Genomic DNA, 25,505 nt, shown 5'->3' with positions numbered 1-25,505 from the left:
CACTATCAATTATTTGCTAGACATTTCCTCCTCAATGTCCCATAAGCATCTTAGAGTTATTATTTACAAAATGAAACTCAGTAGCTTCCCCCCAAACTCATCCTTTATTGAGGAGAAAATACTAACCCCTCATTATTTTATCTGCAGGATTCAAAGCCCCTGACTGTCTGCTTCCTACCTACCTCTCCAGTGTGATTTTGTATTACTCCTCTCCATGTACTGTATGTTTGTTGAATGTTTTGAATGTTTGTTGAACCTGAGCAACTAGTAATTAGATTAAAAAACACTGTTTTACACCTACCCATGTTCTTTGACTGCCTATAATTACTATGGAAAATTTATCCACTATCTGGTTTTATCTGTGATTAAAATTAGAAATACACACTTGGCAGCTTCTCTCTCTCTCTTTTTTTTTTTTTATTTTTGCCCCTTTCCCGCTGCAATGCCAGCAGAAGATAAGATTTTGTTACAAAAGGACATTTACAGGCTATTTGGAGTGGTGCATGGAGCTTGCCTGAACTTCCATGGTGAGTGAGGGAAATCTATTTCACTGCTGTTTTATTATGTACATTATTCAAAATAAAACAGAATATTTGAAAAAAAATCAAGTGAACATGAATCACCACAGTCTTTGTTCTGTTTCTCTACCAAGACTCAATTATGTATATGGCTCTATTTAGATGCTGCTAATTTGGGCAATCTCTCTGCTGTTGGGCACAGTGGCAGGTAAGAAACTTTATTTGTGTCAGTATTGGACATGTAAGTCTCTTGTGTGTATCAGTCTGTGAAATGGTTCAGAATTATTTCCTATATAGAAAGTGTCTGATATAATGAATAGAAAGCCAGTCTCTGTGTTGGGAGAGCCTGGGTTCATGTTTCACCCCTGGTATGTACTGGCTGCATTGATTGTGGTTTTTTTTTTTTTTGGTGAGGTAATCAAGGTTAAGTGACTTGCCCAGTGTCACACAGCTAGGAAGTGTCAAGTGTCTGAGGCTGGATTTGAACTCAGGTCCTCCTGACTCCAAGGCCAGAGCTCTATCCACTGTGCCACCTAGCTACCCCGGCTGCATTGATTGTGGCAAGTAACTTAACCTCTTTGTGCTCTAGGTAGCTGTCTAAGACTAAGTTGCAGAGCAGTGGTTGATCTGCATTGTTCAGGGAATTCCTCACAATAATGTCTCTACACACATGGAATCGTAGGATGGCCAAAAATAAATATCCCATGCTATACTGTTCTATCTTTAAATTGTAGTAACTTTGCCAACACTGAATATTTTTTCTTTGGGGGAGCCCACTGACATTGTAATGTTCAAGTCCAGAATTATGCTAAACTAAGAACTGCTTTTGCTCATGGGCTGAACCTGCATCTCCTCCATCCTGAGTCCCTCTTGGGCTGAAGGTTTGGTTGGGTCCAAAGGAGGAAAGTCTTTCAGGTCTTGGATAAAATTTAAGCTCTCAAGTGAAAGTTCAACACTGATTATCAAATTGTTTTCTCATATTAAATTTTGTAACTCCTTTTCCATTTGACCCATTTTACTTTCAAAGGAGTCCTCCCCAGTGAGTTTTTGTGCCTCTTTTTCCATTTGATCAATTCTGCTTTTTAAGGAATTGTTTTCATCAGTGTGCTTTTTTTCCATTTGGCCAATTGTATTTTTTAAGGACTTGTTTTCTACAGTTAATTTTTGTCTTTCTTTTTCCAGGCTGTTGACTGTCTCTTGCATACCTCTCATTTCTTTTCACAATTTCTCTTCTACCTTTCTTATTTGACTTTTAAAATCCTTTTTGGGCTCTTCCAAGAAAGCTTTTTGGGCTGGAGACCAGTTCATATTCCCTTTTGAGGTTTCAGATGTGGGTATGTTGACAATGTTATCCTCTTCTGAATTTCTGCCTTGATCTTTCCTGTCCCCATAATAAGAATCGATGGTCATTGTACATTTCTTTTTTGCTTGTGGTGTTTGCTTATTTCCTGATCTTTAAAAAAATTGAGGTCTCTTGCCCAGGAACAAGGGGCACTGACCCAAGCTTCTTGTGCTGGGAGCTCAGGGACTGGTTTTGTGTGCTGGGGCCTCCGGTGCTGGCAGTTGATGGCTGTAGGGGTCTGGCAGCTTACCTGGTGTTGGGCTGGAATCAGTAACAGTGGAGCTCTAGGGGTAGGAGTGAAGAGTCTGGCCCTGGAGCATGCCTGCTCACCTGGGTCCTTTGCTCCTTTCTTTGGCTCCTGCTCACCCAGGCCTTGCAGAGAGATGTTTCACTGCTGTAGGATGTTTCTCTTGGAGTTGTATTTTCCAGAGTTTTGCTGAGGTACTGGGAGACTTGGCTGCAGGAGAACACTGTGGCACATGGTGGTTTTCTGAGCCAGTTTCCACTGGTTCCCCTGCCTGTACTGAGGCACTTGGGGGTCCTGGTGTGGCTGCTTGCCTGCTCCACCACCCTGGGGTTGAGGATCTCCTCCTACTATGCTGAGGTAGGGCTTCCCACTAGCTTTCTAGGACCCCTCCAATTCTGTACTGCTCCCCCTCTCCCTGAGCAGGTGGGGCCTTTCCTGCTAATCCTCCAACCTTCCTGGGCTACAAGACTGCTGCACCCCTTCTTTCTGTTGGTTCAGCTGTTCCAAGGTTTTTCTTGGGGTGATATTTTCTGGGTTTCCAGAGGTCAACAAAGGAGGATGAGTGACTTACTTCTTACTCCATGATCTTGGCTCCTGGAAGCCTCAACACCGATTAGAGCTGGGAGCATCTCTGCCACTCACATAAAACTGGAAGAACATGTTGGTTCACACTCGTACAATGCTTTGCTGTTCAGCAAAGCATTTCAAAAGGAACGTACTGAATGCTAACTACGTACCAGGCACTGTACGTACAGAAAAAAAGAGAAAACATAGTTCATTCCCCTAAGGAATTAAAATGGAACGAGGAAGATAAGGCATGTGCACAAATAGCTTTACTCCAAGGTAGAATATACTAATGGGAAAGGAGAGATGGAAGCAAAGTGCTATGAGAAATTTGAGTATGGGGAAATGACTTCCAGCTGGCAGAATTAGGAAAGACTTTGTCAGGAAACAGCACCTGAATTGGGGCTTGAAAGAAAGGAAGTGGAGGGAAAGGGAAAGCATGAGCAAAGGATAATGAGATCCAGAGTTGGAAAGGACTTCATCAACCATCTAGTCCAATTCCCTCATTTTATAGTTTCCTAAATGAGGCCCAGGGAACTTAAATTATTTTGCAAGGTCACACAGCTCAGACTGAGGGTCTGAGTCTTTCTGACTCCAAGCCCAGTCTTCTACTCACTATACTCCTGACTATACATGAAGCAGATAGGATGACACTGAGGGATGATTAATAGCCTAGTTTGACTAAGAGTATATGAAGGGGATTGAATTTGAATTAGATAACTCTATGAAGAAAGAATGGAATCATGTAGACAGTTTTAAAAGTAAAGAAAAAAGACCTTACACTCTATCCTTTAGACAGTGGAGAATCACTAATGGTGTTTGATAAGAGTCCTATTTTAAAGGTTACATTACCAAGATTATAACAGAAAGAATAGAGAGACTGGAGGCAGACAGACCCATTACAAGGTATTGCTATTGTCCCACTGATAAGTGATGACTTGTCCAGAGTCATAAAGCTAGTAAAAAAAATACAAATCACATTTATATGTTACTTTATGTTTTTTAAAGCAAATTGTCAGGATTGGAATTCAAACCTACTCATATTACAGGAACAAAATTTATCCTACTGCACCATTCTATCTTTAATTAAGGTGTCTTTTTTTTTGAAGCTGCCTCTCCCTATGTCTCCCAGTTGGAAGGACAGGGGTTACTCATTGGCCTCATCTAGTCATCACTGGTCAACACAGAAACTTTGATTTATTCTGTTTCTGACCTTGGTCATTTCACTCCCTCCCTAGAAAACCTGGTAGCCCCCTGCTCCAAAGAACTTGACATATTGAGACCAGTTTAGTCCCATTGCAGCTTAGAAGTTCTGAGCTCAGAACAACCTTCAAATTCAGCCTCCCTCATAGATGGGACTACAGTGTAAGCCACCACATCCAGCACTAAGGTGTCTTAGCAGTACTTAGCACAGTATGCGTCACCTAGTAGGTGCTTAACATATGTTTGTTGATTGATTGGCTAAAATGTGCTTTTCCAGGATTGTATTGCCTTTGAACCCAGCACAGAAATGATGGGATAAAAAAAATGGATTTGGGGGGGAAGTCTTACTAGGGCAATAAGAGGAATGAGGAACCTTAGTATTTTAAATAATGTGCCTTTAGCACTTAGGAAAGAAAAACATGAATGTTGCTTATAACCATTTAGTGATTTTTGAGGAGAGGGAATTAAAACCTAAAACATTATTTTAACAAGTCCTCTTTCTATGTAGCAGAGAACTCAGCAAAATTGCCCTCTAGGTTAATTTACTACTGAGATGTTCCTTTTTTTGGGTGATTGCAGGAGATGAAGTTTGCTATCCAAGAGTTGGATGCTTTACAGATGATAAACCATGGGGTGGCATTGTACAAAGACCCTTTAAAGTGCTCCCCTGGTCTCCACAAGACATCAACACCCGTTTTCTTCTGTATACCAATGAAAGCCCAAACAAGTATCAAGTAAGTCTTGCTATTTCTCTAAGATTTGTGACTTGTGCATATTATTTAGAGGAAATAAAAGGCTCCTAGATTTCCTAGCTCCTCACTGAACATACACCAGAGAAGACAATTAGAATCTTTGGAGACTTTTTAGAAACAATAAGATCCAGTTTTACTTTACTGTGAATTTTCAAGGGAGTCACTTGTTTGTCTTATGTCAAGTCAAGTCAAGTCAACAAGCATTTATTAGGTACCTACTATGTGCCAGGCTCTGTGCAGACAGAGGAAAACAAAACAATAGTCTGTGCTCTCAAAGAGTTCAGAGTCTAATGGGGAAGACCACATGCAAACAACTAGGTAAACAAGGTGAAGATCTATATTTCATATTTAAACTATCAATAATTGCCTTAGATATAATAGATAAGGATCAACTCCTCCTTCTAGGTCATATTTTTGCACATTCAAACGGCTCTCACTATCATTACTAGAGCTTATGTTTCACACTGTATTTCCCATGTGATGGCAGAGTCCTGTGATATTAACCAATTAGCCTGTGATTTGCAACAGTGTCAGTGTGGCTATGAAGACCTCTTTCACAGAAGCTTTTCCCCTCAAGTCTAAAGCATCATATTTCAGAAAATAGAGAGGTTGATAAGCAATTTTTCTCTTCTTAACACAGGAAATTCTTCCAGACAATTTAGTATCTGTCAAAAGCTCTAATTTCAACAAGAATAGAAAAACTCGATTTGTTGTTCATGGCTTCATAGACAAAGGTGAAGAAGACTGGTTGACAAGCGTATGCAAGGTAGGATAACAGCAGCAGTAAACCCCAGCCTCTCATTCTCTTATACTAATCTTTACAGGGCCCCTTCCTCCCACAGCACTGTCAGGAGAATAGAACAACTTTTATTGTCCTCTTTCTGTACATGTGAGAACTGAGCAGTCAAATGATGTCCCTGATGCTCACACTTCCAAAAAAAGCAGTGAAGTGTAGTAGAAAATGCATGGGACTTAGAATCAAAGGAAGTGGGTTTCAATCCTGCCTTTGATGCTTCCTACTTGTGATCCTATGACCAGTTTGTAAGGGAAGTAGCAAGCAGAATCTTTGGACTCCCTGACCAACGTTCTTTCTACCTTACCATTTTGCCTCTGATTATACTCTTATGATGCCACTAAAGATACTCTCTTAGTCTTTATTCAGGTTTTCTCATTAGTCTTGGATTCCCAAATGAAACACTTGGCAAAGGACAAACTTATTCCATCACCCTTGATTTCTGCTCATTGACTTCTCACTGACAGCAAAAGATGTACACCTCCTCCATCCATTTCATCTTTACTTCTGCTTTCAATGTTTGAAACCTAGAAATGATTGTTTCCCTCTGATCATAAAAATTATAAAAAAAGAATTAAGAGATTTTGCCTTTTAACCAAATATAATCAGTTTCCCGTAGCCCAAGGATATAAAAAAATATATTGTTATGACCCCATTCATTAATTAACTCATTCAGAAAGTATAAACTGATAGCCTACTGCGTGCTGAGAAGAACATTGACTTCTACAAAAATCCCAAACGTAATCAGTCACAGATTATGCACATTTCTAGAGTTTTAGCCTAATGGCTAATCCCTTCCTTTCATTCCTTTCCATGGATTATTTATTAGACATTTATTAATTACTCAATATGTATAGAGACACCTTGATGGCCCCTGGTCATTTGGTATCATTTAGTTCATTGAAAGGCAATCCACCATGATCATGGAGATGAGGCCAACTGTCCTATTGTAATCTACCCTTTCCACACTTTTACACATGATGAACTCTACTAATTTTCTAAAGTAAATGAAAACTGGAGAGAGAAAATCTAGACAACAATGAAGGAAAACCATTATAAAATCATTTTTCCTACAAGTGAGGATGCAAGCTACAAAGGAACATTTGTTGACACCGTCAATTTGTTCTAATATCATAGACACAAAATTTCCTCTGACGTGGTAGGAATTATACATGGAAAGAGCACTGTTTTGGAAGTCTAATCCTGGTTTTAGCATTTATTAGCTGTGTGCCCTTTTCGGAGTCATCTGCCAATTCTAGGTTTCAGTTTCTTCAGTTATGAGAGGGAGCATGGAGAACAAGCAATGGATGTATAGTCAGAAATCTGGGGTTGAAATTCCAGCTCTGATATTTACTAAGAGTGTGCTTTTGGGGCATTTTTGCTTTTCTGAATTTTGGTTTCCTCATCGATAAAATCAAGGGATTAGAGTAGATAACCACACATAGTCCTGATTCTATTGTAAGGTGTTTGACTGGGTGATCTAACTTTGTGGGGCTGAGTAGTGCAGTGGATAGTATTTTGACTTTAGATTCAGGATGATCTGAGTGCAAATTATGCCTTAGACAACACTAACTGAGTGATCCTAGACATGTCAACTAACCTCTCTTAGCCCTGGTTTCTTCATCTATAAAATAGAGATGATATAACGAAGTTAACACATGTAAAGTGCTTTGTAAATGTTATAATTCTATGTAAATGCTATTCTTATGTTTCCTTTCAGTCCTAATATTCCCTGTACAGTACTCTAACAGTTATAATTCTCACTTTCGCTTACATTCTCAAGAAACAGTGGCTCTTTGATTGAGGTAGTGAGGTTACTAAAGAGACAGATCTTAAGTGTCCATGTTCTAGACTTCTGAAGCCAGGCAGAGGAAGGTCGAAAGGCTGTCCAATGAATGTCTAGTGGGGTGAGGCACCTGCAGTCTCCAGGCCATATGTGGTCCTTTAGGTCCTTAAGTGCAGTCTTTTGACTGAATCCAAACTTCACAGAACAAATCCCCTTAATAAAAGGATCTGTTCTGTAAAACTTGGACTCGGTCAAAAGCTGCTTCCAAGGACCTAGAAGGCCACCTGTGACTTCCAGGCCCGAGGATCCCCATGCTTGGACCTCCTCAAGGGTTCTTCTCCAGGTGTGCTCTGATTTGTTGCTTGAGTGAACAGGGCCTCAGGCCTCTGCTGGTGGGACATGGCTGTCAGAAGCCAAGAGATCTTTCATTTTCTCTTCCTCAATGCCTCCCTCTTCAAGCATTCGGCAAACTTCAATTCAACAAGCATTTACATTAATTGCCTGGGTTCTCAGAAAGCCTGACTTTCTGTGAAGAAGCCAAGATGGGAGGGGGGGAGTCCTCAATAGAGCCATAACTAGACAAATGTGACAAATTTATTTGGGTATGTGAGGGCCATGGTGGTACAGAAAAACCATTACTCCTCATGGAGACAACCTGTCCCCTATCCCCAAATAGTCGTAGCACTTGTATATACTGGATTTGGGACTGGGGGGAGAGAGGAAGCTGGTCTCCAGGAAAGGCAACTGTAACTACAGGATTGTAGCCAGAGCGGATTGCATCCCATATTCCACTTCACATCCCTCGTGGGATATCAGCTCCCTGGAGCAGAGCCCCATTTGCCCCCTTTTCCCCATGCTAGTTCTGGCTCCATAGGAAGGTACACATGCCTAGAAGGGCCAAAGGTTTGAACTACATATCTGCAGGATATTATTTTTATGTGCAATACCATTCTAATGATATAGCTGTAAAGATAATTATATGGGTTAGTCCAGAAATCCCTTTAGTTTCTTTGAAAACAGGGTATTTCAAAACAAACTTTTTCAATTACCAAATATACTCACCTCTAAAGGGCCCAGTAGGGGAAAACTCTGTACACAGACAAATCCCTGATATTGTTTAATAAGAGCAACATATTGTATATCATACTTCCTGTAGTTTCCCATGAAACACATTTCACCAACATGCTACAATGGAACCCCTCAACAGAGTCCTTGATGATCGATCTTCAGACACCAGTTTTCAGCAGGGTCAGATTAATAGTTGGGAATGTTAAATGTCAAAGAGTGGTAATCCAATATTGCACTATCCTAAAATGTTTTTGTTGTTATTAATTGATGTATTTCTTCATAGTTTTTAAGATCTTGAACAGACCACATAGAAAATGAAGTTTATTATGCTTGTAAGTGATAAGTAAAATAATCTTTAAGATATGGGTGTTCTAACACTGCTTTGATGATTAAACTATTTATGTTGTATTTGTTCTAGAATTTGTTTAAAGTGGAAGAGGTAAACTGCATCTGTGTGGACTGGAAAAAGGGTTCACGGACTTTATATGCCCAAGCCTCACAAAATATTCGAGTAGTGGGGGCTGAAATAGCCTATTTTGTGAATTATCTGAAGGTAACTATGCTTCTTTATGTTATCTCACACTCTCTATCCATTGTCCTCTGAAGGCTGTGCTCATACAATTGCTCGAGGTCATTGTCAATCTTTCTATAAAGAGTATTTCATTTGTTTTGGTTGACCAGAATGGAATGTAGTATGTCTGCATTTGGATTTTTGTCTGCAAACAATGATGAAGGCAACTCAGTGTATATAGCGTTAGATCTTGAGTTAGGAAGACTGAGTTCAAATCTGGCCTCAGACACATACTGGCTGTGTGACTCTAGGCAAGTTGCTTAACTTCTCTCTGACATAGTCTCCTAGTCTGTAAAGTGTGAGTAATAATAGCATCTGCTTCCCTAGGTTGCTGTGCAGATAAAATGAGACAGTATTTGTTAAGTGCTTTGCAAATTTTAAAGCACTGTATGAATGCTGTTATTAGTATTATTACAAACACAGACCTATATTTTTCATTTTGACTAAATTCCCTGCTCAGTTCAGTTTTAACAAAAAAATTATGCAACTAATTTGATTTGGCCCACCCCCCAGTCTCCTACAAGTAATTTTCATCAGTTGGTTGACTGAATTGTGCTAGTTTTTAATATTACAGTGCCTAGGTAATTGTCAAGGGTCAAGTTATTTGTGCATGTGTCGATACAAGCTTTTAGGAAATGTTGGGAAGCACTGGGGCACAGTGGAAAGAATACTTGATTCAGAGTCTGAGGATGTGAGTTCAAATTCCAGCTCTACTACCTAACTAGGTTCTGTGAGCTTTGGCTAGTCAATTTTCTGGCAGTCAATTTTTTGGCTAGTCAATTTCCATTTCTTAATATGGAAATGGCTGAACTGGATGACCTCCAAGGGCCCTTTCACCACTAAATCTATGATACTATGATCAATACACTTTTTCTCCAAAAGACACAAGAAATATCTTAGACTCAACATAGTGGCTGGGTAATTCTTTATTATCACTTCCTATTCCAAATCTTTGCTTTGGGAAGCTTCTAACAATTCTCCATGGTAGGTTTAGTATCACATCTTCACCTTCTCAAAAACACAACAAAAGAATCATAAAGACATGTTGCTTAAGACAAGAAGTAAGTGCAGAATAAAAGCCATAAATCATTAATACTTTAGTATTTGCCCTCCTTGAAAACTTAGAAATATCATTTCCCTGTTGAAGGGAAGTGAGAAGTCACTCTCAATAAAGACTCTCAAGGAGTGTATCATGAACATGTCACTAATACCAACCTAGCCATTTCTGAAGGCCTTTTGTCTCATCAGACCGAACTTGGATACTCTCTTTCCAATGTCCACATCATTGGTCACAGTCTGGGATCGCATGTTGCTGGAGAGGCTGGGAGAAGGTCAAATGGTCTCATTGGACGAATCACAGGTAGGATTAAAATGGTGAAAACTGCAACTTTGTGCTAACATTACCATAATATAATTAAGACATGAGGGTGAACATGATGGGAAGTTGATGGTCTTTTAAGTGTCATGTAAAATGTTAGAATGCTGCTTCATTTTGCCTGCTATGAGCATCATATAGGGAGCACCTATATAAAATTTTGTATTTTTTGGAAGAGAGCCTGGGTCTTATGATATTTCCTGCCCTGGGATAATTTGGTAATTTTACCTCACAAAGATAATCTTATCCTTGATATGAGATGAAATTTTGGGGGAACATTGACTAAAAAGCTATTTTAGACTTTTATTGCTTCCCTTCTTTTCATCTCTAACAATATGGCTCTGTTAAACCAACCAGCAAAACTTATGGATTCTCTGAAAAAATCTGTTTTCTGCCTTTGTATTTTAACAGCCTAGTAGGGGTATTTAGAAAAAAAAAAATTATCTGATATATTTAGAGTGTTTAGTTAAAGGAGAGAAATTCTCCATAAAATTTGAACCTTTTTTTATAGGCTAAAAGTAACCCATCCTTCTATTTCCCTCAAGCTTAATACCACCGTGGTTTGATTCAATGATTGACAGTTGTCAAACTGTTTATAATTGCCCTCTGTAAATTGAAACCTAATAGTAAATTCTGTGACACTCGGAAAAGTCATTTTATAACATAGATTGCAACAAAAGAACCAGAGATATTCTAAAAATAATAAGAAATTCAAACAATCTTTCCCCACAATTATCCATATACATATACACGTAAGATCTTGGGGCAAGTCACTTGACCTTCTTAGCCTCAGTTTCCTCATCTTCAGAAGGGAGATAATAATTACTCAAATTACATATCTTAAGGGAATTTTGTGAGGGAAATGTATTATATACACTTAAGCACTACTTAATGGTGAAGTATTATTAATTATTGTCGCCATATAACACACCAAATGAAAGTAAATATATCTACAGGTATTCTCTATAACAGTTCTTGGGGGTAAGAACCAGAACTGTAATTTCACTGATAAAATGAATTCTTGGATGTTGAGTGACCAATTCAGGTCACCACTTTATAGTCTTAGAGAATCGCCGAAAACATAGAAAGGTTAAGCTACTTGCCCAAAGTGACCAATCTTTTGTGATCGATTACAAATCAAAGGGAGGAATAAACCCATGTCTTCTTGTTTGGCAGTTAACTCTCTATACACCATGTCATAGCCACCACTTGATAATGGTTTATGTTATATAAGTTAAAAGAATATAACAAAAATGTAACAATATTTCTTCCAGGATTGGATCCTGCTGAGCCTTACTTTGAAGGGGCCCCAGAAGAAGTTCGATTGGATCCCAGTGATGCTTTGTTTGTTGATGTCGTTCACACAGATGCTGCTCCTATCATCCCTAACATAGGTAAGCCCTTCTCCTTGAATCTTGCAACTATGACCAGTCATAATTAAGTTTTTGGCAATGCCTTTAAACCCACTTACCACTTGTTTCAAATGTCTTAGGTTTTGGAACGAGTCAAATTGTGGGACACCTCGATTTCTTCCCAAATGGAGGAGAAGAAATGCCCGGATGTCAGAAGAATATCCTTTCTCAGATTGTAGATATAAATGGAATCTGGCAAGGTAAATCCGTTCAGCATATAACAAAAGTTATTAGGAAAATGCATGTTACTGTCTTGCCAAATTTGCCAAGGTGTTTAGCCAACACCTTGCCTTTTCAATAGTATCTACTGTTGTATGAGACCTCCCTCCTAGAGTGGAGGTAGATAGATATGAAAGGAAATGGGTTTGTGAAATATTTTTATTGGGTCAGTCTAGCTTGTCTTTTAATAAACTATGGAACTTGAATACATCCATTATGCCTCAAAATAAATTCCCCCTTCTCATATATACTTGGCTCTATTTTTGTAAGCACTAGCTTGTTTTCAGAATCAGAATGGTCTAGCGGTTAGAGAGCTGATCTCAGCGTCAGGGAGACCTTGGGTGAATCCTACCTCTGACAAGTACTGTTTGCTTGATGCTGGGCAAGTCACTGACTCTCTTGGTACCCCATTTTCTCACTAAGTTGAAAAGAATGAACCAATCTTCACTGGTAGAGGAACTCTCTTCCCAGGAGCTACATATGTTGATATAATGACAAGCCTTGTCGGACAATACTTAGTGATAGCTGAATATATCACAAAATAGATTATAGTTTTAAAAAAGTGTGATATGTCATAAATTTTCAATTATAATTTTGGATCAAAAAAATAATAGTGTCCCTTCTGTATGATCCCGTTTAATTTCACAGGAACTCGTGATTTTGCAGCATGTAATCACCTGCGAAGTTACAAGTATTATACAGATAGCATCCTCAACCCAGACGGCTTTTCTGGATACCCCTGTGCTTCCTACAAGGATTTTGAGGCAGTAAGTTATTGCTTACCATGCGAATCAGCATTGCATACAGCATAGAGAACTTGGGTTCCAAGTCCATAAAAGTTGGGTTCTCTTCCTATCTGTGGCACACATTAGCTTGACCTTGGGCAGGTAGCTTAACTTCCCTGTGCTCTGGAAAGGTGCTGATTTACTATGATAGAGGGAATTTTGTTACCATGAGCTTTCTTATAAATAAGATCATATATCAAGAACAAGAAAAAAAGTATTTTTCTACACAGAATAAAAGACTTGGAAGGAACAAGGACCATTTAGGCCATTTAATGCAAACTATACTTGTAAGCAATCTTTATTACAACATGTCTGATAAGTGACCATCCAGGAGCTATTAAAGGCCTCCACCAAGGGGGACTCATCACCAGCCCCTTTGTACTATTGGAAATTCTACTTGTTAACAATTTTTTTTATTATCATGTAGCCCCTTTTCTACTCATAATTTCTGGTTCTGTGTACTGGGACTCAATAGAACATTTTTAATCCCTTTCATTTAACAGTTCTTGAGATAGCTATCAAGTGTCTCCTGTTTCCACTTTTCTCAATAATAAACACCTTCAGTTCCTTCAATCCTTAAGACCAAGTAGATGGAGTATATGCAAGTCTCTCATTCCCCCAAATCTCTGTAGAATAGCTCAGAACATTGTAATATAGTGTAAAGAGTACTGAACCAGAAATTAGATGACCTGGGTTCCAGTCCTATTCTGACACTATGTGACCTACAGCATTGTCTCTAGGGCTCCAATTTATTTATCTGGAAAATGAGGAAAGTGGACCAGATTTCTCCAAGTCCCTTCCAGCTTTAGCATTTATTGATTTCTAGTATTGTCTTCCACACAAACTACATATTGAATCAATATTGCTACATGAGTCTACCTTAGATCATATAATCTCACACAATGGTATTAGCATTTTTCATGGGACATATGGAAATTTTCACTTTTGTTTAAATTATGTTAATGATTGTCTCATCCTTCCATTCCCTTATAGTCACTGGTTAAGTATTTGTTTCATTTAGGGTCATTTTAGAAACTTTCTTTGCAAGCTAATGTCTCTCTGCTACCAAATTGAAAAATGCAATTAAAATAAGAAAGTTTATCAAAAATATGGATAATCTAAACATCCTAGTAACAGATTGGATTTTTCAGTTTTGTCCAGTGCTGTAGCATAGTACACACAGAGCTTTAGATTCCTTATGAAGGAAAAAAGATTTTCTCAGGTATCTATTGCAGCATTATTGTGTTGTGATCTTGGATCTCAAATATTGATAAGGTTCACCCAATTACTTTTAAAAGCTAGCTTTTCTGGAGCAGCTAGGTGGTGCAGTGGATACAGCACCGGCCCTGGATTCAGGAGGACCTGAGCTCAAAATCTGGCCTCAGACACATAACATTTACTAGCTTTGTGACCCTGGGCAAGTCACTTAACCCCATTGCCCAACCAAAAGAAAAAAAAAAAGCTAGCTTTTCTTTAGTTCTTACAAATGTTCATTCTAAAAATGATCAGTGCTGAATGTCATTTAACAATGAGAAACATCTCAAGTTCTAGTTGGTAGTTATGTCACAAGAGACACTGCACTGGAATTTGTGTTAGAAACACCTGAGTTCCCATTCTACCTCAGAAAGCTACTAGTGATGGGACCCAAGGCAACTAATTAAATCTCTCAGCCTCAGTTTCATCATCTGTAAAATGGGGATAATAATCACACCTACCTTACAGGTTGTGCTATAAGGACCAAAGGAAATAACATGTGTAAAGTGCTTGGCAGTCTCTATGTGCTATATAAATGCCATCTATGATTATTAGGTGGGGGAAGGGAAGGTCATAATTCCATATTCTGTTGTTAGGTTATGCTAACACTCAGTGCAAGTTTGTTGAAAACTGCCTTCATCATTCACTTTAAGCTACCAGTTCTACAAACATTTATTATATTAAATAGACTTAGTCTGCAGGATAGGATAATTCCTCCTTATATTTTTTTTCTCAACTGTTATGAAGGTATCCGAATTCTATTTGCTTTTTAGATAATTGAATCGATAGAGTGAGTGTAGGGATGTAAGACTGGAAAGATGGCATGTTTTCTCATTAACCATTTATGTATTTTCATCAGAATAAGTGCTTCCCTTGTCCATCTGGAGGGTGTCCACAGATGGGCCACTATGCTGACAGATTTGCTGGTAAAACGAGCTCAGTGGGAAAGGTCTTATATCTGAATACTGGAGAGGCCAGTAATTTTGCTCGTAAGTTTCCATTTGACTTTCCTCATTTCCAAAACTCTGTGAAATTGTTATTGCTTATTGGAAAGACTTCCTCCAGTACATACAGAAAAAGGAAAGGAGTGACCATATTTAGGAGATGACTACTGGATACTGATGGCCAGTTTAGAGGAAGTAGTAGATTTTCCTTGGTCTGAGAAATCTGGATGACAGCACAGCATGGGTCCACTGTTAAACATGTTGGATGTAGAAATGGACCTCTCTTTTCCAACTATTCTTGAAACACATTGCCAAATATCCAGAGGTTTCACAAAATAAATTTCTTAGATTCTGTGGGTGTGATATTGGTACATGACCTCGGGGTCCTTAAACATACAACCATGTTTTCTATTGTGAATGTTAAAAAACAACAGTTTGGACAGTCAGTTTTTTTTTTTTATGCTGCTTACCCAATAAATGTTGAAAGATCAACTCTATAAGGTGAACTAGCAACTTATTCATAGCTGAAAGTATATAAAGAATCTGATAATAGCTTTATATAGTAGAATGTGACATCATTTCTATGTGCTCTGGCCAAAAATGAAAAAAGGGAAGAGAGGATAGAGAACCAGAGGATAAAATTGTGGAAGACACCTTTACTTCACAATTTTGCCCTCACACTGACCCAGCAAGATTGTTGTGTTGTGTAGATGAGCCACGTTGAGATAGTGTGGCAGAGTATGTAGATTGAGGAACTCGAAATATGGAAGACCTAGATTCAATACCGCTTCTAGTCCCTCTTAGCTCTATGTCTCTGGATAAGTTCCTTGATCTCTCTTACTCTGTTTCCTCATACGGTAAATGAGAGTGTTAGACTAGATGGCCTCTACAATCCCTTCCAGCTCTGAATTTTTGATATTACAATAATATTATACAGTTGAAAGATTACTGGGCTTAAAGTCCAATATGAAGCAAGGTTCAATTCCATGCTCTGCTAGATGCTTATATCAATATGTGACTTTTGTTCAATAACTCATACTTTCAAAGCCTTGGCTTTCTCATCTATAATGCAGGGATTAAAACACTCTTTCATGAAGTTTTTTGTGAGAAAAACATTTCATAAGTTGTCAAGCATCATGATAGTGATGTCTAAGTTGGTGAAGTAACCATAAATAAAATAACTTTTTTTGATATAAAATTTACAAATTTGGAAAAATTTCAGCTTGAGTCAGAGGAAAAAATAATTTAATGAAAAATATCAATTATAGACTATTTTAAAGGAAATGCTGTTTTAAGAAAGCAGAAATCCCAAGTAAAGTCATAAATATGTAGCAATAAAATGTAAGGAACAGGAGAGTAGAAAAAAAATATTGGACAAAGTGTCAACAGACCTCAAGTCTTGGGCTGGTTTTGCCACTAATTAACTGCATGACTTTGTGCAAAACCATAATAGGTTGAGTGCTGAAGTTGGTTGTTGACTTTAGTTTGAATTCATTTTATTAGTAAGAAGTGAAAATTTGAAAAAAAGGAATTATTTAAAACTTTGCATCCAATAAAAATCATTCATGCTATAATTAAATTATCATATATTTTACATGAATGCTATCTAAATTAAGTTTTTACTGAAATGTCTTTCTATTTATATATTTATATTTATACATTTAATATATTTATTTCTTCATAATTCTATTTCTACCTTTCTCTATAGGTTGGAGGTATAAAGTAACTGTCACATTGTCTGGAACCAAGGTTACTGGAACAGTAGTAGTTTCTTTGTTTGGAAGTAATGGAAACAGCAGGCAATATGAAATTTATAAGTGAGTTCAATATTATCATATATCTTAAATGTTGGAATTATTACTTCATATAAATGTGTTTTGCCCAAATTACTGGTTATATTTTCATCGCTATAAAAATTAACAGTACTAAGATATATATTTTATTAAATTAATCACAAGAATTCATTTTGAAGAGTTCACCCTGAAATTGACTTCAGACTTTGGTTTCTAACTTTGGTGCATTGCTACTTACTGGACAAATCATTTATTTTTATTGCATAAGATGATTATTTTGTTCTTGTCACCAGGTGTTTAATTTATAATCAGTAAATAATAATGCTGCTAACACAGCAGATGGAGGAAGGAGACTTAATGAGGTCATCACTTATTAAATTATAGAAGAAAGTTGTGACCAATACATGTTAAAATACTACGAGACACTTGGGACATAAATTGCAACTATGCTTGTGTGTCTTTTTGCTTTTGTTTAATACATTGCTAACACAATTTTATTAGCAAAAAATATATCATATATAGATTTTATAAGTAAACATATATGTAGAGATTCCTGTACTTGAAGTTATTATCTACTTCTCTTCTAAGGGGGAGCCTAAAACCAGGTTCTACACATACTAATGAGATTGATTCAGATTTCAATGTTGGAACAGTTCAAAGAGTTAAATTTCTTTGGGACAACAATGTGATCAATCCAACCCTGCCCAAAGTAGGAGCATCGACGATCACTGTAGAAACTTCTGATGGACAAAAGTAAGTCTTTTTTTATTGTGAATCAAGAGAGACAGGAAGTATGGAGAGGCATATCTGTAATATACTGACCCAGAAAATATACTTTGAGGTATATTTGTTTCAGTAGCCTTCTCATATTACCTTTAGCTTATAGGTAAAATATTTCATGAGATGATAGCCTACTTTAGGAAAATTGAAGTTTTAAAGATGTATTGTTTGGTATTGTGTCATCCAATAAAAGTCTATGGAAAGGTCAGAGTTTGACCCTGAGATTCTACCATCATGAAATTCCAATTACTTAAGTATGTCTCTACTTTATGTACTTCAAAGGAGTATCAAATCACAGAATTTAGAGAGAGGAGGAACCTTAGAAATCACCTAATCCAAGTCTCATTGTATAGATGAAAAAATGAGGCTCAAACAGATGAATGAACTTACAATGTCATACAAGTAGTAAACATTTAACTGGTTCTAGGAAAACATAAAGTTAAGGGAAATGGCCTCATAGATGGCAGTGGTTACTAATAAGGAAAATCATTTAAGGATCATGTACCAATTTCTTCCTCCATAGTTTCTGAGCCAAGATAATCCTATTCCACGTGTTTTTGGAAATGTCTAGTATAGTTCAAGTACTGCTATTGAGCTAAAATGTGAGAAAAGCCAAACATAAAAAAAAAACAGAAGTAGGAAAGGAATATTTTACTCTAAACTGGTTTCTTATGCTGCTTCATTTATTTATTTAACATTTAGCAAATATTTACTGAGTGTCCATTAAATGTGGGACAAGGTGCTAGAAGGGAATAAAAAGATGAATAAAAGTTTCTTAAAGATTTTTTCTTATTTTTATATTCTCAGTATTTAGCAAAGGGCCTTGTATATGATACATAGTAGGTGTTTAATAAATGCTGATTTAATTATTAAATTGAATTGATCATGCTAACTGTCCTCATAGAGCAGGAACTTCAGGAAATATGCAGTATTGTGCTCAAATTCAGTTTTCCAAATGGTGTTCCACAGAATCCTGGTATTCAGTCCCCAGGGTGCATAAAGGTTCTAGGATAGTATTCTGAAGTTAGCAATATTTTCCTATCTAAAACATCAAGTACAAAATTATGTACCAAATGCATTTATTACCTGAAGTATTTTTAATGAAAAAAAAATAGGCTTATTTCCACTTTTTCTTTAAAATATTGTTGACATTCCTTTATTCTGGAGGCATTCCATACCCCTAGATTTCCTTGACCAGCACCTAACACAGTGCCTGGCATGTAGTAGGTGCTAAATTCATGCTTGATTTTTTGATTGATTGATTATGGGTTCTGTCATTATTTTTAAAGCTTATTATCATTGTGGCCAAATTAATTTTGCAAATGCCTTATTAAATAGTTAGCAATATTTAAAAATACACAAAGTCCATTCCCATTGCTCTGGGCCTTGCTGTTCTTGAAGTTTTTTGGAAGGTCCTTAGTCGGACACACTTGAGGCCAAAACTTAAAAATCAGCAGTTGGGAAATATCCTCTACCTTCTCCCCTTTTCAATACAGTGGCTTTGATTCTGGAACCCTTCTTCTCTGTCAGCTTTACTTTCTTCTTGATGAGGTCTAGAGGTTTAGGGGTGCTGGGACCCTGAGATCACAACACGTGGGCCCTGCCTGAAAGAATTCAACCCAAATCTTCTTTCAGCCAGAGAAAAAGTTTATTAGAGATAAATCATATAGGCCTGATGACGCCCATAAGGAGTTGGCATGAAAAAGTCTCAGTGTTTAAATGGGGGCCAGGGTGTATCTTATATACACTCAAGTAATTTTGGGTGACCAGAGCAGGGTCTGGGAAGAGGGACTGGGTGACTTAGGGAGAATTCTGATTGGAATGTCTGTGAGACTGAATAAACAATGGGGATAGATAGATTGAATAGATAATGAAACTGGGATGGGAATGTCAGGAAGATTGAATAGGAATAATAGGGCTTTCAAAGGGAGATAAAGAGAGTCAATAAGGAAAAGCCATTGAGTGGAATATAGCCTCAGGTAACAACTTAAGACCAGAGTGAGGTCAAAAAAAGTTTAAGGGTTTTCCTGGGGCCTGTAGACAAATGGGATCCAAATTCTTTTGGGGGCAAGGAGCAAAGGTCTTGGCTTGGGCCCAATCCCTATCATTCCCAGATGGAGTACAAGGGAAGTTTGCAAAATTAGCAAACCCAATCATCTATATTTATACTTTGATACTGTAAAAAAAAAAAAACCCAACAACAAACATTTATCCAGTACCTACTATAATCATAGCTCTCAGTTAAATGTTTGGAAGGTTGCACAATCCTTGCTACAAGTGTGACCCTAAAAGAGTTACTGAATCTCAGGGTCTTATGGTGCTCATAGGGGGCAGCTAGGTGATACAGTGGATAGAACATTGGGTCTGCAGTCAAGGAGACATGAGGTCAAATCCAGTCTTATTTTGCTAGCTGTGTGACCCTAGGCAAGTCATTTAACCACTGTTTGTTTAAAATTCCTCATATGTACAATAAGGATAATGGCAGTCACCTACCTCCCAAGGTTGTTGTGAGAATCAAATGAGGTTATTGTTAAGTGCTTAGTACAGTGCTTTGAACATAGCAAATGCTATACAAATGTTAGTTAGTTAGTTGTAGTAGTAGTAGTAGCAGTGATGAGAATGGGGTGGAGATAGGAGCTGTGGAGGTGGTGTTAATGGAGGATGGGAAGAGGGGGATGCTCTAGCACTAGCGGCCATAAGAGGATCATGCAAAAAGTCTAGTTGATCCCCATTGCCCATTTGTGGGGCAGCTCTAGCTATGAGCATCCTATAATCTTTTCTGAGAATGAGGTCCTGAGAAAGTTCAACAAAAGTCATTATGCAGGGAATCTCCACCCATTTTCCTTCTTTGCTACAATATCTTTCTAACTCTGAGAGAATATGTTGCTGTAATGCCCCCCAAACAGGCCATGCCTCGTATTTTCCAGGTGATACTGAGGCAAAACGGTGTTGCAAAAGAACACCAGCCTTTTCTTTTTTAGTTCTTTAGAGAAACTGAATTTTCCCCAATTTTGTAAAAGAGAGCCCAAAGGCAAATCTTCAGGAATTGAAGAGGATTGATCCTTTGTGGGCATTGGGGTTAGAAGTCCCTCCCTCTTTAGAGGAGGATTTGGGAATAAACCTTGGGAAACAAACAAAAAAACAAAAAGCCAAAGAAGTACCTTGAGTTTTCCCAAGTCCTGAGCGCTGAGAGAATTTAGAGGATTGGGCCTATGTTTCTGGATAGGGAGTTCGAAAGTGTGCCCAGGTCCATGGTCTTGAACAGAATCACTAGAATGAAGGCCTGAGAGTGTCAGGCTGAGTTCAAGACTTCGTAGCTGTCTGACCTAATGGGACTTGAGAGGTCAGATCCAAAAAGCACTTCCAAACCAAGCTTTCTTAATTGCTTGGAAATCCACCCAATTGCAGGGTAAAAAAAAAAAAGAGAGAGAGAGAGAGATTGGGGAAGAGGGAAGGCTTATGATGAGGTCTAGAGGTCAGGGGTGCTGGAACACTGAGATCACTACACGAGGGTCCTGCCTGAAAGAATTTGACCCAAGCCTTCTTTCAGCCAAAGACAAGGTTTATTAAAGATCTGCCATATTAGCCAGACTCTTAAGGAATCTGAAGATCTGTGAGCCATTGGCTAGATTATAAGAATCAGAGCAGTGGCTAGATTTTTAAGAATCTGAGCATCTTAATGGAGACAAGATGGACCTTATATACAGAAAGACTATGGGAGGGATCTAGGAGTGGCCAAGTACCTGGACCATGTGGCCAAGATAGGATTAAGGGTGGAAAGTGGCCTGGGGCCATACGGACAATGGAGGGCTAGGCTAGGTTAAGGGTAACAGAATTGAGAGATTGGCTATAGTCACAATGAAAGGCCAGTTGATGGGATTATAGCCTCAGGGGACCACAAGAGATTTGCCCATATGGGAAAGTCCATGGTTTTTCCTTTTTGGGGTCTAGATCCTATCCTCATCAGTAGTAGTAGTTAGAAGTTAGTAGTAATAGTAGTGGTAGTAATAGTAAAATGAGAGGGTTAGAATAGATTTAATCCAATCAAACAAGCATTTATTAAATACCTACTATGTAAAAGGCACTATCCTAGGTATAGTACCTGACCTCAACATGGCTTATATACTATGTCTCTTCCATCTTTAAGTCCTATGATAAAGGGACTAACAGTTTAATAAAGGAGATATTACTTATTCAAATTACTAGAGTAAAAATATAAAAGCTTATGAGCAATATAAAATGCTGTGAGATAGCTCTAAATATATGCATATGTATAAAGGTAATAATATAATTATAGTTAATAGTCCATTTTTTTTTCTACAGGTACAATTTCTGTAGCAAAGAAACTGTAAGAGAAGATGTTCTGCTAACTCTCAATGCTTGCTAAAAGCATGTTAAATAAAATGATTATTTCCTATAGTAATAAAAGGCAAATGTAAAGGTACTCATTGTATTCATTCATCATTAATATCTACCTTATTTTCATAGCAATCTTTAGTGGTGAAATTTATTTTTAATTAGGGGTTTGTTCTAGAACTATACCTGAACATTTATTGAATTTTCCAAATTATCTTCTGACATTTCACTAAGATGGAATCTCCAAATCATCATTTATCATCATGGATTGGTAATCATTATTCACTTAATGCTACTGTTGAGGTTTAAGGGTGCTGGGACCCCAAGATCACAACATGTGGGTCCTACCTGAAAGAGTTCAACCCAAGCCTTCTTTCAGCCAAAGACAAGGTTTATTAGAACTTCCATCATATTGGGCAGACTCTTAAGGAGTCTGAACATTAATAAGTTATTGTCTAGAGTTTAAGAATCTAAGCATCTTAATGGAGATAAGGTGGACCTTGTATACAGAAAGACTATGGGAGGGACCAGGAATGACCAAGTAGTTTGGGGTGACTGGAGGAGGGGTCTAAGGAAGATCTGAATGTGAATGGCCAGTAAGGTGGGGTGAACAGAACTCCTGGGACCTGAACCTTGTGGCCAAGGGAGAATGGAGCCTAGCTAGGATTAAGGGTAAGAAATGGATTGGGGCCATAGGGAGGTAAGGTGATGGAGAGCTCGGCTAAATTAAGGGTAACAGAGTTGGGAGATTGGGTGTAACCACAATGAAAGGCCAGTTGGTGGGATTATAACCTCAGGCAAATGCCCAAGATTTGGCCATGTGGGAAAGTCCAGAGTTTTTCCTTGTTGGGGTCTAGCTCCCATTCTCATCACCACAATCTATATGTTTTTTTTACTACCATGTCCAGACAGAATGACAAACAGGTGTAATTCCTATACTTTCTATGTTTAGACTGTTAGCAGGAAGGGAAAATGAGCATTTTTTCTGTTGTTTTTGCTCCCTTGGCCACAAGGTTTCACCACCTTTTTACCTGTTCATCTGACTTCTTGGAAGACATGATATTGAAAGAGATGAAAACATGACTGATATGAAACTACATAATAGTTTGGGGAATATGATAGATGAGAGTGGAAGAGATTTAGTAGAAGACGAAAAAAGGACCAAGAAAATTTTAGTTTGAGTTCAGTGGAAAGAAATGGAAAAAGGATAGTCAGAATATCTATAGAAATGACACTGATGAGGAAGTAAGAGTTAACAGGGCAGTTGGAGGAAATGAGAATTTAATAAGGACATATTTGATGGTTATCCCAGGGGGTGAGTATCAGGGAACACCACTTTCAAATACATTGATGAGACGTTAAATTCAATACACACACACACACACACACACACACACACGTAGTAATGCACATACCTATAATTTGCTTCTACTACTCATTTTCACATAAAGCATTAACTTCCAGATATCAAGAGTTAAGCAATGTCCAAATAATGCTAATGCAATTTGTTGATAGAATATTTCCATTTTTATCCTTTCATTAAATAACAAGTGAGTTAATTAAACAATAATTTTATTTGATGGATCACAAAGCGCTTTTATCAATGTATGAAGAAAAATGTTTTGCATGACTTTATTGCACTTGGTCTGAATTATAGCTGTCCTCCATGCCTGTAATGTTTGCCCTCTTCACCTCTGACTCCTAGTTTTCTTAGTTTCTTTAAGACTTAACTCACAGCCCATTTCCTATGAGAAACTTTTCCCAGTTCCCCTCACCCCCGCATAACCTTTGTCCTTTCCTTTGAAGACGATATTTCATTTACACTCTATATATCTTACATGTAAAAAGCTACTTGAATGTGGTTTCTCCCATTAGAATGTGAATCTCTTTGAGGTGAGAGACCATGTTTTCACATTTCTTCATATCCTCATCACATAGCACAGTTCCTTCATACACACACATACATATATAAATTATATATGTATGTGTGTGTTTATATATCTATATCTATCTATATGTATGTATATCATTTAAAAATTCAGCACACATGAAATGAGGCAGTCCATCTACAAATGGGAATTTAGTTACTGTTCATGGGCACAAAGAAGTCCAGCCCAAATAAAAAGGACTAAGAAAAACTGAAGATAGTAAAAGAAAAAACAACCTTTTGCTAAAAAATCAATTTAAGATAACCTCTATTTTGAACCCTATTTGAATTCAAAGTATTAATGCAATTTAAATATTTTAAGTTGTTGTTAACTATATTTTAAAAATTCACCCAATTAATTTTGAACTCTTTTTGAACTTAATGAAATTTTCCTGTTTTAAAAAAAATTGCTTCATTGCTTAAAAACTTCAATTCAAACTTTTCTCTGGAATTACGGAAGAGCCCATTTGTGAACATGTACAAAAAGGCTTTTCTCAAAGAAAGTCACTGGCATTACATTCAATAAAGAGCAGTGGAAAGATAGATTAAAATTAATTGGACACTAAATAATAAAATCCTAAAGAATAAGTGGGTGAAAGAAGAGATCATAGAAACAACCAATAATTTCATTAAAGAGAATGGGAACAATATGACAACATCAAAAGTGGGATGCAGTCAAAACAGTACTTAGGAGATTTTTTTTCTCTAAATTCTTAAATAAATAGAGAAAGAACAGATCAATGAATTGGGCATACAAGTAAAATAACTAAAAAAACAAAAAATTAAAAATCCTCAATTAAGCATCAAATTCAAAATCCTGAAAATAAAAGGTGAGAGTAATAAAATTGAAATAAAACTATTGAGCTAATAAATAAAAATAGGAGTTGGTTTTATGAAAAAAAAAAAACAAGAATGTGAATAAACCATTGGTTAATTTCATAAAAGAAAACCATATTTCCAGTATCAAAAATGAAAAGGGTGAATTTACCATTAATGAAGAAGAAATTAAAGCAATCATTAGTAAGTATTTTGCCCAATTCTATTCCAATAAATCTGACAAAGTGAAATTGATGAATATTTATGAAAATATAAATCATACGGATTAAAAAAAGAGAAAAAATACTTAAATAACTCCATCTTAGAAAAAAAAGAAACTGAACAAACCATCAATAAGTTCCCTAAGGAAAAAAACCCCAGGTCCAGATGGGTTCACAAATGTTCAATTCTGTATAAACTATTTGGGAAAATAGGTGAAGAAGGAATCCTACCAATTTTCTTTTATGATGCAAATATAGTCCTGATATCAAGACCAGGAACAACTAAAACAGAGAAAGAAAGCCATAAGTCAATTTCCCTAATGAATATTGATGCAAAAATTTTAAATAAATACTAAGAAAGAGATTACAACAATACATTACCAGGATGATATACTATGACCAGGTGGGAATCTTACCAGAAATGCAAGGCTGTTTCAATATTAGAAAAACTATTAGTATAATTGACCATATCAATAACAAAATCACCAGAAATTGTATGATTATTTTGATGGTTTCTGAAAAACACTTTTGACAAAATACAGCACCCATTCCTATTAAAAATACAAGAGAACATAGGAATAATTAGAGCTTTCCTTAAAATGATTAGTGCTATCTATCTAAAACCCTCAGCAAGCATTACTTGTAATAATTAGCTAGAAGGCTTTCCAATTACAACAGGAGTGAAGCAAGGATGTTCATTATGATCACCATCATTCAATATTGTACCATAAATTTTAGCTTTAGCAATAAGAGAAGAAAAAGAAATTGAAGGAATTAGA

At 37.1% G+C, this 25,505-nt stretch overlaps 1 protein-coding gene across 2 annotated transcripts; it reads left to right on the top strand.

Moving 5' to 3' along the window:
- The first annotated feature begins 668 nt into the window (after positions 1-668).
- Positions 669-21,793, top strand: LOC114035693 (pancreatic triacylglycerol lipase-like). 2 transcript variants are annotated; one of them, XM_027852007.1, is made up of 13 exons: positions 681-726; positions 4,454-4,608; positions 5,267-5,392; positions 8,692-8,826; positions 10,093-10,204; positions 11,494-11,613; positions 11,712-11,831; positions 12,499-12,617; positions 14,749-14,878; positions 16,542-16,650; positions 17,215-17,379; positions 19,137-19,139; positions 21,730-21,793. In XM_027852007.1, the coding sequence occupies exons 1-13, from the start codon at positions 681-683 to the stop codon at positions 21,791-21,793; spliced, it is 1,404 nt and encodes a 467-aa protein (XP_027707808.1). The 2 variants fall into 2 exon arrangements, with proteins under 2 accessions (XP_027707809.1, XP_027707808.1); XM_027852008.1 differs by lacking the exon at positions 19,137-19,139 and having other exon boundaries at positions 669-726.
- Positions 21,794-25,505: the final 3,712 nt, after the last annotated feature.

This window comes from Vombatus ursinus, unplaced genomic scaffold (assembly GCF_900497805.2).
Source record: "Vombatus ursinus unplaced genomic scaffold, bare-nosed wombat genome assembly UNPS02009205.1, whole genome shotgun sequence".
Classification (NCBI taxonomy): Eukaryota; Metazoa; Chordata; class Mammalia; order Diprotodontia; family Vombatidae; genus Vombatus; species Vombatus ursinus.
This window is presented reverse-complemented; position numbering and strand designations above follow the sequence as displayed.